The sequence below is a fragment of the Ostrea edulis genome, chromosome 5 (assembly GCF_947568905.1).
Source record: "Ostrea edulis chromosome 5, xbOstEdul1.1, whole genome shotgun sequence".
Classification (NCBI taxonomy): Eukaryota; Metazoa; Mollusca; class Bivalvia; order Ostreida; family Ostreidae; genus Ostrea; species Ostrea edulis.
In genome coordinates, this window is record NC_079168.1 from 11,391,378 (window position 1) to 11,407,115 (window position 15,738).

Consider the following 15,738-nt stretch of genomic DNA (forward strand, 5'->3'; position numbering starts at 1 on the left):
GTTACTAATATTACTAATTATGTAATAATTCTGGTATATTTATTTCGGTGTATCTTGATTTATTTGGGCGAAGGACGGAGACTCGTGCGATTACTAATTATTACCTTCTATTAGAATCCAAATAAATTAAAAAATATATTTTCAATATTTAATTTTATATTTACTTATACAAAAATTTTAAATTTTAATTTACTTATTGAATGAATTAAATATATAAATAAAAAAAATATAATTTATTATGAATAAAAAATATTTTAATTATTTAATTTTAATTTACTTAATTTTTTTTTTTTTAAATTATAATTTATTGAATAAATTAAATAAAAGTTATTATTAAATTTATCATATAAATAAAAAATATAATTAATTTCTTACTTTTTATTTAGTTTTGTGAAATATAAGTTACTTCTTTATTTCATTATGATTTATGACATACGACCACATGTATGTGTCCGGCCATCAAAAGACAGTACCGCAGTCATCAGACGTGTTGGTACACGATGGTCCTTATTTATTTATATTTATTTATTTTTAAAACCATGGGACAACCCATACGTCCCATACGGAGCATATGTATGTTACTACAACACACTTCAACTTCACTATGTTGGTGCATTTGGGAGGTGTTGGAGGGTGAGGCTGGATCGCAATGAGATGGATAGTATTATGGCAGATAATACAGTCACCAATCGGTTAACGATATATAGTTAACCAATCCTACGAATATCAAACAAACAAAGCATTACTTCCAAGGTGGTCCATCGAATAGCGACAGTTACTCTACACTCTTGACAGTACTTTTGAACGAGTTGAGTTACTGTTATTTATACATATTATTTACATCTTAAAATTATTATTAAATTAAATATAAATAATTTTTTCCAATCTAAATATCATTATGTTAAATTACTTTACTATTAAAATCTTAATTATTTACATGTCCTTATAATTCCATTAAATAATTTTTTTTTTTTTCCAATCTATATATCATTATGTTAAATTACTTTACTATTAAAATCTTAATTATTTACATGTCCTTATAATTCCATTGATAATTTATGCTTATTCAATATTCAATGCATTCATTAACTTAACCTTCTGTTTTGCTTATTATTGATATAATAGGCCATCGTACCGTGGTTTCAGCGGGTGAAACGTCACAATAACACAAATTACGTTGTATGAGCGGTTTCAGTGGATGAAACGTCACAATGTCACAAATTACGTCACTAATTACGTTGTATGAGCGTCTTCACAGCGGCTGCCACGTAACTAATCTATTCATTCGCCATCTTCAATTTGCATGATTTATAGCTTCCAATATCATTCGTAAGTTTCCTTCCGGTTGGTGAGTAAAAAGTTTTACTTATATGTATAACTAAGGTTTTATCATGCATGTTTACAAATATGTAAACAATTTCGTATGTTTATATGCATGTTTACAAATATGTAAACAATTTCGCATGTTTATAAGTATGGAAACCACTAAGCATCATTATTCTACTGTTGAATTTTTATATGCTTACTAATATATAAACAACTACATGTGTTATACTTATATAAACAACTAAGCATATAATTCGGGCTTTCTATCGTGTATATCTATATGTTTATCAGTATGTAAACAATTACATATATAAATATCGTAGCATATTAATATTAGGAATATAAACTTTGCGTTTTTATCGTTTTAGTTTATATAAACATGTATGTTAAAGTATAAATGCAGCTATACATCAAATCCAGGTATATTATAAGTACATGTATATGCAAATATACATAAAATTCAGGTATGTTATTATACGTATGTATTTTGTAAACTTCTCTTTTTATGACAAACATTTAGATGCAATGTCGCAGTTTGTATGTATGCAGGCCTGCTACATACTATTATATTTAATATATGTAAGCTTGTTGGATGTATGCGATTTGTGATTTTGCATCTACTCTGTATTTTCATTAATTAATTAAATCTATATGTTTTGTAATTAAGTATACCACTTCTTATGGTTAATATTTTATCTGTCATACAATTTTAACATTACTAACTCACCAATTATTACATTATGCATCTTCAGTTTTATACACATAATACATACTATCGAATAAGAATTATGGAGCCATGTCGTGCTATAAGCTGGATCTAGCTACAGAAACATGGTACAGGGTATGAGGTGTAGCACCTGATGACGACCTCAAAATTCTTGCCTAATGACGATCTCAAAATTGTTGTATGGCAAAAATTTATAATTAATAACTAATAACTAGTAGCACTCTATTATCAAAATTTTCTTTGGCGACCCTACCCTAATTCTTTTCTGTATATATTTTAGTTATTTCACATGTATATACATACCTACATCCCTATTACTATTACCTGTTACTAATATTACTAATTATGTAATAATTCTGGTATATTTATTTCGGTGTATCTTGATTTATTTGGGCGAAGGACGGAGACTCGTGCGATTACTAATTATTACCTTCTATTAGAATCCAAATAAATTAAAAAATATATTTTCAATATTTAATTTTATATTTACTTATACAAAAATTTTAAATTTTAATTTACTTATTGAATGAATTAAATATATAAATAAAAAAAATATAATTTATTATGAATAAAAAATATTTTAATTATTTAATTTTAATTTACTTAATTTTTTTTTTTTAAATTATAATTTATTGAATAAATTAAATAAAAGTTATTATTAAATTTATCATATAAATAAAAAATATAATTAATTTCTTACTTTTTATTTAGTTTTGTGAAATATAAGTTACTTCTTTATTTCATTATGATTTATGACATACGACCACATGTATGTGTCCGGCCATCAAAAGACAGTACCGCAGTCATCAGACGTGTTGGTACACGATGGTCCTTATTTATTTATATTTATTTATTTTTAAAACCATGGGACAACCCATACGTCCCATACGGAGCATATGTATGTTACTACAACACACTTCAACTTCACTATGTTGGTGCATTTGGGAGGTGTTGGAGGGTGAGGCTGGATCGCAATGAGATGGATAGTATTATGGCAGATAATACAGTCACCAATCGGTTAACGATATATAGTTAACCAATCCTACGAATATCAAACAAACAAAGCATTACTTCCAAGGTGGTCCATCGAATAGCGACAGTTACTCTACACTCTTGACAGTACTTTTGAACGAGTTGAGTTACTGTTATTTATACATATTATTTACATCTTAAAATTATTATTAAATTAAATATAAATATTTTTTTCCAATCTAAATATCATTATGTTAAATTACTTTACTATTAAAATCTTAATTATTTACATGTCCTTATAATTCCATTAAATAATTTTTTTTTTTTTTTTCCAATCTATATATCATTATGTTAAATTACTTTACTATTAAAATCTTAATTATTTACATGTCCTTATAATTCCATTGATAATTTATGCTTATTCAATATTCAATGCATTCATTAACTTAACCTTCTGTTTTGCTTATTATTGATATAATAGGCCATCGTACCGTGGTTTCAGCGGGTGAAACGTCACAATAACACAAATTACGTTGTATGAGCGGTTTCAGTGGATGAAACGTCACAATGTCACAAATTACGTCACTAATTACGTTGTATGAGCGTCTTCACAGCGGCTGCCACGTAACTAATCTATTCATTCGCCATCTTCAATTTGCATGATTTATAGCTTCCAATATCATTCGTAAGTTTCCTTCCGGTTGGTGAGTAAAAAGTTTTACTTATATGTATAACTAAGGTTTTATCATGCATGTTTACAAATATGTAAACAATTTCGTATGTTTATATGCATGTTTACAAATATGTAAACAATTTCGCATGTTTATAAGTATGGAAACCACTAAGCATCATTATTCTACTGTTGAATTTTTATATGCTTACTAATATATAAACAACTACATGTGTTATACTTATATAAACAACTAAGCATATAATTCGGGCTTTCTATCGTGTATATCTATATGTTTATCAGTATGTAAACAATTACATATATAAATATCGTAGCATATTAATATTAGGAATATAAACTTTGCGTTTTTATCGTTTTAGTTTATATAAACATGTATGTTAAAGTATAAATGCAGCTATACATCAAATCCAGGTATATTATAAGTACATGTATATGCAAATATACATAAAATTCAGGTATGTTATTATACGTATGTATTTTGTAAACTTCTCTTTTTATGACAAACATTTAGATGCAATGTCGCAGTTTGTATGTATGCAGGCCTGCTACATACTATTATATTTAATATATGTAAGCTTGTTGGATGTATGCGATTTGTGATTTTGCATCTACTCTGTATTTTCATTAATTAATTAAATCTATATGTTTTGTAATTAAGTATACCACTTCTTATGGTTAATATTTTATCTGTCATACAATTTTAACATTACTAACTCACCAATTATTACATTATGCATCTTCAGTTTTATACACATAATACATACTATCGAATAAGAATTATGGAGCCATGTCGTGCTATAAGCTGGATCTAGCTACAGAAACATGGTACAGGGTATGAGGTGTAGCACCTGATGACGACCTCAAAATTCTTGCCTAATGACGATCTCAAAATTGTTGTATGGCAAAAATTTATAATTAATAACTAATAACTAGTAGCACTCTATTATCAAAATTTTCTTTGGCGACCCTACCCTAATTCTTTTCTGTATATATTTTAGTTATTTCACATGTATATACATACCTACATCCCTATTACTATTACCTGTTACTAATATTACTAATTATGTAATAATTCTGGTATATTTATTTCGGTGTATCTTGATTTATTTGGGCGAAGGACGGAGACTCGTGCGATTACTAATTATTACCTTCTATTAGAATCCAAATAAATTAAAAAATATATTTTCAATATTTAATTTTATATTTACTTATACAAAAATTTTAAATTTTAATTTACTTATTGAATGAATTAAATATATAAATAAAAAAAATATAATTTATTATGAATAAAAAATATTTTAATTATTTAATTTTAATTTACTTAATTTTTTTTTTTTTTAAATTATAATTTATTGAATAAATTAAATAAAAGTTATTATTAAATTTATCATATAAATAAAAAATATAATTAATTTCTTACTTTTTATTTAGTTTTGTGAAATATAAGTTACTTCTTTATTTCATTATGATTTATGACATACGACCACATGTATGTGTCCGGCCATCAAAAGACAGTACCGCAGTCATCAGACGTGTTGGTACACGATGGTCCTTATTTATTTATATTTATTTATTTTTAAAACCATGGGACAACCCATACGTCCCATACGGAGCATATGTATGTTACTACAACACACTTCAACTTCACTATGTTGGTGCATTTGGGAGGTGTTGGAGGGTGAGGCTGGATCGCAATGAGATGGATAGTATTATGGCAGATAATACAGTCACCAATCGGTTAACGATATATAGTTAACCAATCCTACGAATATCAAACAAACAAAGCATTACTTCTAAGGTGGTCCATCGAATAGCGACAGTTACTCTACACTCTTGACAGTACTTTTGAACGAGTTGAGTTACTGTTATTTATACATATTATTTACATCTTAAAATTATTATTAAATTAAATATAAATATTTTTTTCCAATCTAAATATCATTATGTTAAATTACTTTACTATTAAAATCTTAATTATTTACATGTCCTTATAATTCCATTAAATAATTTTTTTTTTTTTCCAATCTATATATCATTATGTTAAATTACTTTACTATTAAAATCTTAATTATTTACATGTCCTTATAATTCCATTGATAATTTATGCTTATTCAATATTCAATGCATTCATTAACTTAACCTTCTGTTTTGCTTATTATTGATATAATAGGCCATCGTACCGTGGTTTCAGCGGGTGAAACGTCACAATAACACAAATTACGTTGTATGAGCGGTTTCAGTGGATGAAACGTCACAATGTCACAAATTACGTCACTAATTACGTTGTATGAGCGTCTTCACAGCGGCTGCCACGTAACTAATCTATTCATTCGCCATCTTCAATTTGCATGATTTATAGCTTCCAATATCATTCGTAAGTTTCCTTCCGGTTGGTGAGTAAAAAGTTTTACTTATATGTATAACTAAGGTTTTATCATGCATGTTTACAAATATGTAAACAATTTCGTATGTTTATATGCATGTTTACAAATATGTAAACAATTTCGCATGTTTATAAGTATGGAAACCACTAAGCATCATTATTCTACTGTTGAATTTTTATATGCTTACTAATATATAAACAACTACATGTGTTATACTTATATAAACAACTAAGCATATAATTCGGGCTTTCTATCGTGTATATCTATATGTTTATCAGTATGTAAACAATTACATATATAAATATCGTAGCATATTAATATTAGGAATATAAACTTTGCGTTTTTATCGTTTTAGTTTATATAAACATGTATGTTAAAGTATAAATGCAGCTATACATCAAATCCAGGTATATTATAAGTACATGTATATGCAAATATACATAAAATTCAGGTATGTTATTATACGTATGTATTTTGTAAACTTCTCTTTTTATGACAAACATTTAGATGCAATGTCGCAGTTTGTATGTATGCAGGCCTGCTACATACTATTATATTTAATATATGTAAGCTTGTTGGATGTATGCGATTTGTGATTTTGCATCTACTCTGTATTTTCATTAATTAATTAAATCTATATGTTTTGTAATTAAGTATACCACTTCTTATGGTTAATATTTTATCTGTCATACAATTTTAACATTACTAACTCACCAATTATTACATTATGCATCTTCAGTTTTATACACATAATACATACTATCGAATAAGAATTATGGAGCCATGTCGTGCTATAAGCTGGATCTAGCTACAGAAACATGGTACAGGGTATGAGGTGTAGCACCTGATGACGACCTCAAAATTCTTGCCTAATGACGATCTCAAAATTGTTGTATGGCAAAAATTTATAATTAATAACTAATAACTAGTAGCACTCTATTATCAAAATTTTCTTTGGCGACCCTACCCTAATTCTTTTCTGTATATATTTTAGTTATTTCACATGTATATACATACCTACATCCCTATTACTATTACCTGTTACTAATATTACTAATTATGTAATAATTCTGGTATATTTATTTCGGTGTATCTTGATTTATTTGGGCGAAGGACGGAGACTCGTGCGATTACTAATTATTACCTTCTATTAGAATCCAAATAAATTAAAAAATATATTTTCAATATTTAATTTTATATTTACTTATACAAAAATTTTAAATTTTAATTTACTTATTGAATGAATTAAATATATAAATAAAAAAAATATAATTTATTATGAATAAAAAATATTTTAATTATTTAATTTTAATTTACTTAATTTTTTTTTTTTTTAAATTATAATTTATTGAATAAATTAAATAAAAGTTATTATTAAATTTATCATATAAATAAAAAATATAATTAATTTCTTACTTTTTATTTAGTTTTGTGAAATATAAGTTACTTCTTTATTTCATTATGATTTATGACATACGACCACATGTATGTGTCCGGCCATCAAAAGACAGTACCGCAGTCATCAGACGTGTTGGTACACGATGGTCCTTATTTATTTATATTTATTTATTTTTAAAACCATGGGACAACCCATACGTCCCATACGGAGCATATGTATGTTACTACAACACACTTCAACTTCACTATGTTGGTGCATTTGGGAGGTGTTGGAGGGTGAGGCTGGATCGCAATGAGATGGATAGTATTATGGCAGATAATACAGTCACCAATCGGTTAACGATATATAGTTAACCAATCCTACGAATATCAAACAAACACTTCACCTACACCTGGTGATGTCTCAATATGGATGAAAATTCTCAAGGGGAAGTAAAACAGTCGTCAAAGAAACAAACAAATGAAATCACCCTCAGATATCTTCAATTACATGTATTTGAGTTTATGTTAATCTGGCACTCCATACATTACGTGGTCAGTAAATGGACTTCATTTAGATACATAGTACAAACACTAACCTAATTTGCTTTGGTTTTCATTTTGCAGACGTTCAATTTCCTCTTCATGGGATGATATGTTTTCTGCGAAGAGAATGAATTCATTAACAGTTGTGAGTTGTAAGTTCATACATATAACAAGTCTGAAAAGGTAATGATAAGTATATATATCTGTGTGTGTAAAAGCACTGAAAAAAAGGCCATGACACTGTTGTAACCCACATCTTTATAAAGAGACATATATTACATAAACAAATATCACAAACTATACATTACGAAAAAACGACAAATATTAATTATCTACATTATTAACAATAATGATACACTGATGTACTGAATTGGAAAAAATGGTTGTTTTCGTTGCAAGCTTGTCTACAGACAACAGAGCAGTGAGTTTGTATATAATAAAAAAAAAAAAAAAAAAAAAAAAAAAAAAAAGGTCAGGATGAGAATAGAAATATTTTGAAAATTAGAGAGAAAACTTATAAAACAAAAACACTGTGATTGTGAAATAAAATGATGGGAAGATTTTTTGATTTGAAGTGATTAAAATCAAAAAATCTATTTGGTAAATCATACTATTATGCATTTGGAATAGTAAACAGTGCTCACACTAACGATATGATTACTGCAAGAACATGATTAAAATACAAATTCAACACAACCAATTAAATTAATAACCACATGAATCTTGCACTAAAATCACCAATCCAAAAGATGAGTGGGAGAGAAGTCTCGGAAAAAGATATAACTGAACTAGTTTACAAAGTCAATACATTTTATCATTTTTTTCAAGGTCAGACAAATTAAAACCCCAATACTAAAATTCTGATATTAAAATATAGAGAGCTTTATGAATCTGTACTTATCCGGACATGTCTTAATTCGCTGACTTTACCTAACATTGATTAATAAGCCTAAGACCAATAAACATGCAGTTTGCAGTATAAATACGTTTGTAGATTTAGTGTAGTTTTACTACTAGATGTATTTTTTGTTGTTTTGTTATTCCCTGTTGGTATTAGCCACATTATGTAAACCTTATTGTTTGTTCTGAATAAGGGACAGACAGGTTGTCCTGAAAATTTGACAATCTGTTTCTTCATCATTTTAGCGATTTGAATAATTTTTGTATTTGACCTTAAATCCAAAACAGACGCAAATTGGAAAGCGTACAAAGCGGCGCGTAACAGGGTCGGAGTACAAATCAACAGTGCGAAATGCGACTTTGTGAACGAGGTTATCAATCAAGCACACGCCAAACTTAAAACTATGTGGGAACGTATAAAGGAATGTGTACCCTCGAAGCGAACTCAGTCCTCAACATCACACTTAGAAGTCGACGGAGAGACAATCACGAATTCAGTCCTCAACATCACACTTAGAAGTCGACGGAGAGACAACCACGTGCCCTCACGAAATTGCAAATAAATTTAATGACTTTTTCACTAATATCGGGCACAAATATGCAGCTAAATTTGACAATATTTTACCCAGTGTTAATCAACAGATGCCGAAAGGTTCATTTTCAATACCTCAGACTCATTAGCGAGCATTTTGTTATTTCTGAGGTTTTGTCTATGTCTAACTCAAAATCTACTGGTTTAGACGATGTCTCTGTTAAACTTCTTAAAATTAGCATTCATGTAATAGGAGATATTTTAACACATATCATGAATTGCTCAGTTAAGTCGAATGTGTTTTTTGATGATTCACAGAATCTGCCTCAAATCCAAATCCGTTCATACTGACCACGAACAGCTCAAAAGTGATGTTCATTTCTTAAATGTTTAACTTCTATGCGTGTAACTCTAAACAAGTAACTTCTATACGTGTAACTTCTAAACGTGTAACTTGTATACGTGTATTACAATATATTAATTCCACCTTGTAACATTCACTGTAATAATGGTCACTCTGTAAATTGTACTTACCACAGTAAGGGATATACTAATTAGTAACTGCTATTGTAATATCAGTTATCTGGTGTAATGTAATTATTACAACAGAGAAACTGCATCATGTAACTTTTTGTTAATGATCAATTAGTGCCATGTAACTTATTGTAATAATGATTGTTTACTATATCTGAATTAATGCAATAGTGGTTGTAAAACGTCAATTTCTACTTTAATACAAAGAAAAATACATTTGTCATCTGTCAGCAGCTCTGCTGAAGATTATAGATGTTTTCATTAATGATCCGAGTTTCCTTGTTTTGTAGTCACGCTTTACCTTCGAGGCTTTTGAGTTTCTCGGTTGAATTTGACACCTGGGTCTGAAGTTCTTTTATTCTTGCTTCAGCTTCCGTCTCTTTCTGTGTCAGTTGTACTGCAGATAGATTAAGACGAAAATTTCACTTCAACATTTCATTATATACATGAAAAAGTTAAGATAAAGCAATGATCCATATTATGAATCCCATAAAGAATACAAAATTGAGAGTGAGGCATGACGTAATTAATACGGAAAGTTTATCCTCTCCCTTCTAAATACAGAGAAGCAGTTCCATTCAGCTCATTTTCGTAGCCAAAAATTTTTCCGTATTATAATGCAAAACTTGCACGAATAAATGTCAATACACATCGTACAACACTAACCTGTTTTGCTCTGTAATTCACTTTTCAGACCTTCTATTTCCTTGTGATAGGAGGATATGTTTTCTGCAGAGAGAATTCATGAACTCATGTACATGTATATAAAAGCAAAATATTTTTACAAACACATTTATGAAATAAAATCAAGATTGTTTTTAGAAAATCCCACATTTAAATTTCCCCTGGTTTACACTCTAAACATCAACGTTTCAGCAGTTGTAAGTTCATGATGAAGATAAACGATTACATCCGTGTTTATAGCATCTTAAAGTAAAGCAATATAACACATAAAGTATTTAGAGTATTTAGTCGAGGGATAAATTGCAAATTCGTGTTTATAGCATTTCGTAAATAGAGAAAACAAATGTATCAAACATCGAGTCGTTGAAAAGTACTCAACATTCATTTTTAACAAATTCAAACTTCGTGTCACATCAGTTAAATAAATCATGCTTATATCGGTTGCAATATGGTACTCAAGAATTCTTTCAAGCTCCTCTTTAGGTTCCACATTGCAGTATTTTCCCTAAGAACCGGCCGCCGGCCAAATTGACCGTTTCAAACGATTTTCTGGCCGGTTCAAATATAAAAAAAATCAAAAAATAATATGTTGTCAATTTCAGTGATGTTGATTTACACGATCGATCTTTGCAAAGAATGTATGCGGTAGCAATTGGTTGGCTATAAATATCTTTCATATTTCTTCCTTGTTTATGTTTTTATCGAGAGCTTTTTGAAACGGCGATTTTGATTGGACGATATTTTCAACTCTCACCTTGCGCGCGAGAAGCACATGGCAGTAAAAAATAATGAAGCGTCGAACGAATACATTACATGATTTCTTCCAGTCAAAACATCGGAAAGGTGTGTATTTAACACCACTGTGACTAACTTGTCTGAGGTAAAAATGTTCAACCCTTTGGTATATATTTAAAAATGTAAGTTAAAAAGTGGCATATGAACAAGGGTCATTTTGCCCCCTGAAATGCCTCAGAATGCAGGATTTTGCGTCAAATTTTCCAAAATTTCATGGGGGGAATCCTCCCCATACCCCCCCTGGTCTGTTACAATTCTAAATGGGCCTGTTCAAATGAAATGAATGGAAAACACTGCATTGTCTTTCTCGTAAGAAGACACTTTCTCTGACAACAGAATAAATGTATATACCGTTATTTATTCAGAGGAATATACAACAAAAATTATTATATAAATCAAACAAAGAAAATATATTTCCGAAAAGTATTTTGCAGCTAATTTCAAACTCAGTACAAGCAGATATTAAAATAAAACAAAAAATTTCAGTCTTTCTAATGCAACCGCCACTCATTCTAACTTCTTATGCATATCAAAGATTACTCAGAATGTCTCTCAGAATGAAAAGGTGAAGATAACAAACAGTGATTAATCTCATAACTGCTATGAGGAATATAAAATTAAGATCTGGGCAAATAAGGACTCCTGCATATATCAGAGGTGGGGTCAGGTGCTTGCCATCTCTGTTTTAAAGTGCTAAAAAAAAGATTAAGGTACTTGGTGATTCTGGAAGAAGTCTTCCAATATGAAATATTTGTTGAATATCTATTTTCAACAAATTCAAAATTCTTTTCACATCTATGGCAAGCCCTTTTACTATCTATTCGAAAAATAAGATATCTCTTTAAAACAAAGAGATATCTCTTATTTTAAAGAGATACCTCTTTAAAATGAGAGATATCTCTTAATTTTAAGAGATATATCTCTAAAAATATATATCTCTTTCACATAGAAAGATATCTCTTTCACTTAGAGAAATATCTCTTTTACTTTTTTTTTAACAGATATCTCTTACACTTTGAGAGATATCTCCTTCACTTAAAAGAGATATCTCTCTAAGAATTCCTAGAGAGATATCTCTCAAAGTATAAGAGATATCTCTTTAATCGTTGAAAAAGAGATATCTCTCAAAGAGAAAAAGATATCTCTTTCCAATATTTTTATTAGTTTGAATACTTAAGGAATTCTCCCTAAACCGGAAGCCCACCAAGGCAAATCTTACCATGATGGCTACAATCCCGGGCGAAGATTTTGCGTTTACCGCATGTGAAGTGTATAGAGGTAACAAAAAACACAAAGACAATAAATTAATAAAATATGTGAGCTAGACTGGAATTAGTCTCTCGACAACTTGATAATGTGCAACCACCTCTTCAACTTTTCCTACCTTTTCTACACTAGAAGGATTTTGATTGGTTAAAAATTAGGGTTACATTATATCAATGGGTGCACTTGTTTCAGAAATCCAGGTGACGACCCGGTTCACATTTATCACATGACATAATGACCCAGTTAGTCTCGCTATACAGGGAGAAGTCATTATGATCACCAGGTGAAAAAATCTAAAGAGATATCTCTTTAAGTTAAAGAGATATCTCTTCTTGAAAATTTAAAGAGATCTCTCTAACTTAAAGAAATATCTCTTTTTACCTTAATAGAGAGATATCTCTTTCTGTTAGAGATATCTCTTTCTCTTTGAGAGATATCTCTAACTTTAAGAGATATCTCTCAAAGAGAAAGAGATATCTCTCTAGCATACAGAGATATCTCTTTTGTTTAAAGAGATATATTTTAGTTAGAGATATCTCTTTTGGTTAGAGAGATATCTCCCTAGCATAAAAAGATATCTTTCTAACTTAAAGAGATATCTCTACAACCAATAGAGATATCTCTCTAGTGTAAAGAGATATCTCTCTTCTTTAAAGAGATATCTTATTTTATGAATAAATAGTAAAAGGGCTTGCCATGTACACATCAGTTGAATAAATCATGTTTATATCGGTTGCAATATGGTACTTACCATTACACATTCTTTCAAGCTCCTCTTTTAGTTCCGCATTTTCTTTCTCATATGACGACACTTTTTCTGACAAGATAATATTTACCGTTATTTATTCAGATGAATATACAACAAAACATTTCAGAGATAAATCAAAGAAAATATATTTACGAAAAATACTTTGTAGCTAATTTCAACAAGAGCAACGCCAACGTGGCATAATACACCCGTAGATTTTGCTCAAGGAAAACATATTTTAGTGGGATTCATATTTTAGTGAAGTTAGCACTGTCCTCTGTGAGCTAATTTATTATTATGCTTGTAGAAATGGATATCAAGATATAAAGAGGGATAGCCTTAGAATGTGCTACTTCATAAATATGCTAACGGTTCAGTTTGTATCCTGCCCACAAGGTTTTCCTAATAAGTGATACTACGACCTTGACCTTTGACCTTGAAAAACAATAGGCATCTTCCTCTCATCATGATGATCAAATATACCAAGTTATAATATCCTGGAGCTTACGGTTCGGTTTGTATCCTGCCCACAAGGTTTTCCTAATAAGTGATACTACGACCTTGACCTTTGACCTTGAAAAACAATAGGCATCTTCCTCTCATCATGATGATCAAATATACCAAGTTATAATATCCTGGAGCTTACGGTTCGGTTTGTATCCTGCCCACAAGATTTTCCTAAAAAGTGATACTACGACCTTGACCTTTGACCTTGAAAAACAATAGGCATCTTCCTCTCATCATGGTGATCAAATGTACCAAGTTGTAAAGTCCTAGGGCTTATGGTTCAGTCTGTATCCTGCCCACAAGGTCCGGACAGACGGATGACGCCATACCATAATACGTCCCGTCTTCGACGGGCGTATAAAAACCAGTACAAGCAGACGTTTAATAAATAGAACGAAAAATTTCAGTCCTTGCAATGCGTCTACATACATGTATCCATTTTAACTTTTTATGCATATCGAACATTACTAAGAATGCCTCTCAGAATCTATTTCACTGGACATTCATATAATTTCTCTATAAATGCAATTCAATAACCTAATTGTTATACACCTAAAAAGATTTCTTATATAAAACTAGTATGATTTAGAAGTAACATTTTTACTGTCAAACCAATTCTCACACTTGTGGTCTATTGACCGGTCAACAGTTTGCGAACTGTTGACCGTGGGCAATAGTCTGCTTTATTTCTATTGGCTATGTAAGTCACGTGGTTCTCGGTCTGTTGCTTTGCTTTACATAATGGCGAGGTTCTCTAATTTGACTGATGTACTAGATACATAATTTATTAGATGGAACGCAGAACAGAAACACGAAAAATGTAATTATTGATTATTAATTAGGATGTTACGTAGGTTTTCTTTTAAACTAGTGGATGTGTTGATAAATGTATACAATTTCTCTGTCACGTAATGTTAAAAGTTCAAAGTCAACAAACCATGTGCATCTAGTAAAACATCCTAAAAATTGAAAGTGTATAACAAAACAGTTATAGACTGTGTCCTCGGACAACAGCTGTTTTGTTTGACCCGAGAACGGATCTGTTGCCCTCAGCCTACGGCTTCGGGCAACAGACCCGTTCTCGGGTCAAACAAAACAGCTGTTGTCCTCCAATTTAGTCAATAATTGTATATTGTTTCCGAAAGTAATTCTGATAATGATTTTTATATACTCCATTTTTAGGATGATTTTTGTGGGAAAAGTGAAGGTGATAAAATGACAATTTCAAAAATCTTTTTAAAAGAATCATGTGTGTGCAAGCAATCGTGAGAAGATATTTGACGTGGGTTTGCGTTTAAAATATAACAGTACGTACATGTTCTTCACAAATGATACAAATTTACTACGGTAAAATGACTAAATTTAAGTATAGTCACCTGACAACTCTTTGCTTTCATTTTCCGATGCCATATGACGTTGAAGCAAAGTGGCATTTTCAGCTGAAAGAAATAAAGAAAATTGGTACTGATATTGTCCAAAGAAATATCTGAATTATTTAATGTGTACATATCATTAAAGGTAAAGATAACAAAAAGTGATCAATCTCATAACTCCTTTAAAGAATACAAAATAAAGAGTTGGGCAAACACGGACACCTGGATTGATACCAGAGGTGGGATCAGGTGCCAAACAGGAGCAAGCATCCCGTCGACCGATCACATCCGCCGTGAGCTCTATATCTTGCAGGGAAACGGAGCGTAACCCATAGCCAAAACCAGTGCGTCAAGAATGGCCCAACAATCAGCATGA

At 30.1% G+C, this 15,738-nt stretch overlaps 1 protein-coding gene across 7 annotated transcripts in view; it reads right to left on the reverse strand.

Annotated features, from left to right (window-relative positions):
- The window catches only part of LOC125651957 (putative leucine-rich repeat-containing protein DDB_G0290503), a 104,893-nt gene that overhangs the window by 50,698 nt on the left and 38,457 nt on the right, over window positions 1-15,738 (reverse strand). For all 7 annotated transcript variants that reach the window (XR_008803387.1, XM_056166673.1, XM_056166671.1 and 4 more), the window contains exons 3-7: window positions 15,366-15,428; window positions 13,486-13,551; window positions 10,656-10,718; window positions 10,291-10,386; window positions 8,077-8,139 (exon numbers count right to left, since the gene is read on the reverse strand). Coding sequence is in view for 6 of the 7 variants with exons in the window: in XM_056166673.1 (XP_056022648.1) it covers window positions 8,077-8,139; window positions 10,291-10,386; window positions 10,656-10,718; window positions 13,486-13,551; window positions 15,366-15,428 (351 nt within the window). In the remaining variant the exon portion in view is untranslated. The remainder of the gene's footprint in view (window positions 1-8,076; window positions 8,140-10,290; window positions 10,387-10,655; window positions 10,719-13,485; window positions 13,552-15,365; window positions 15,429-15,738) is intronic.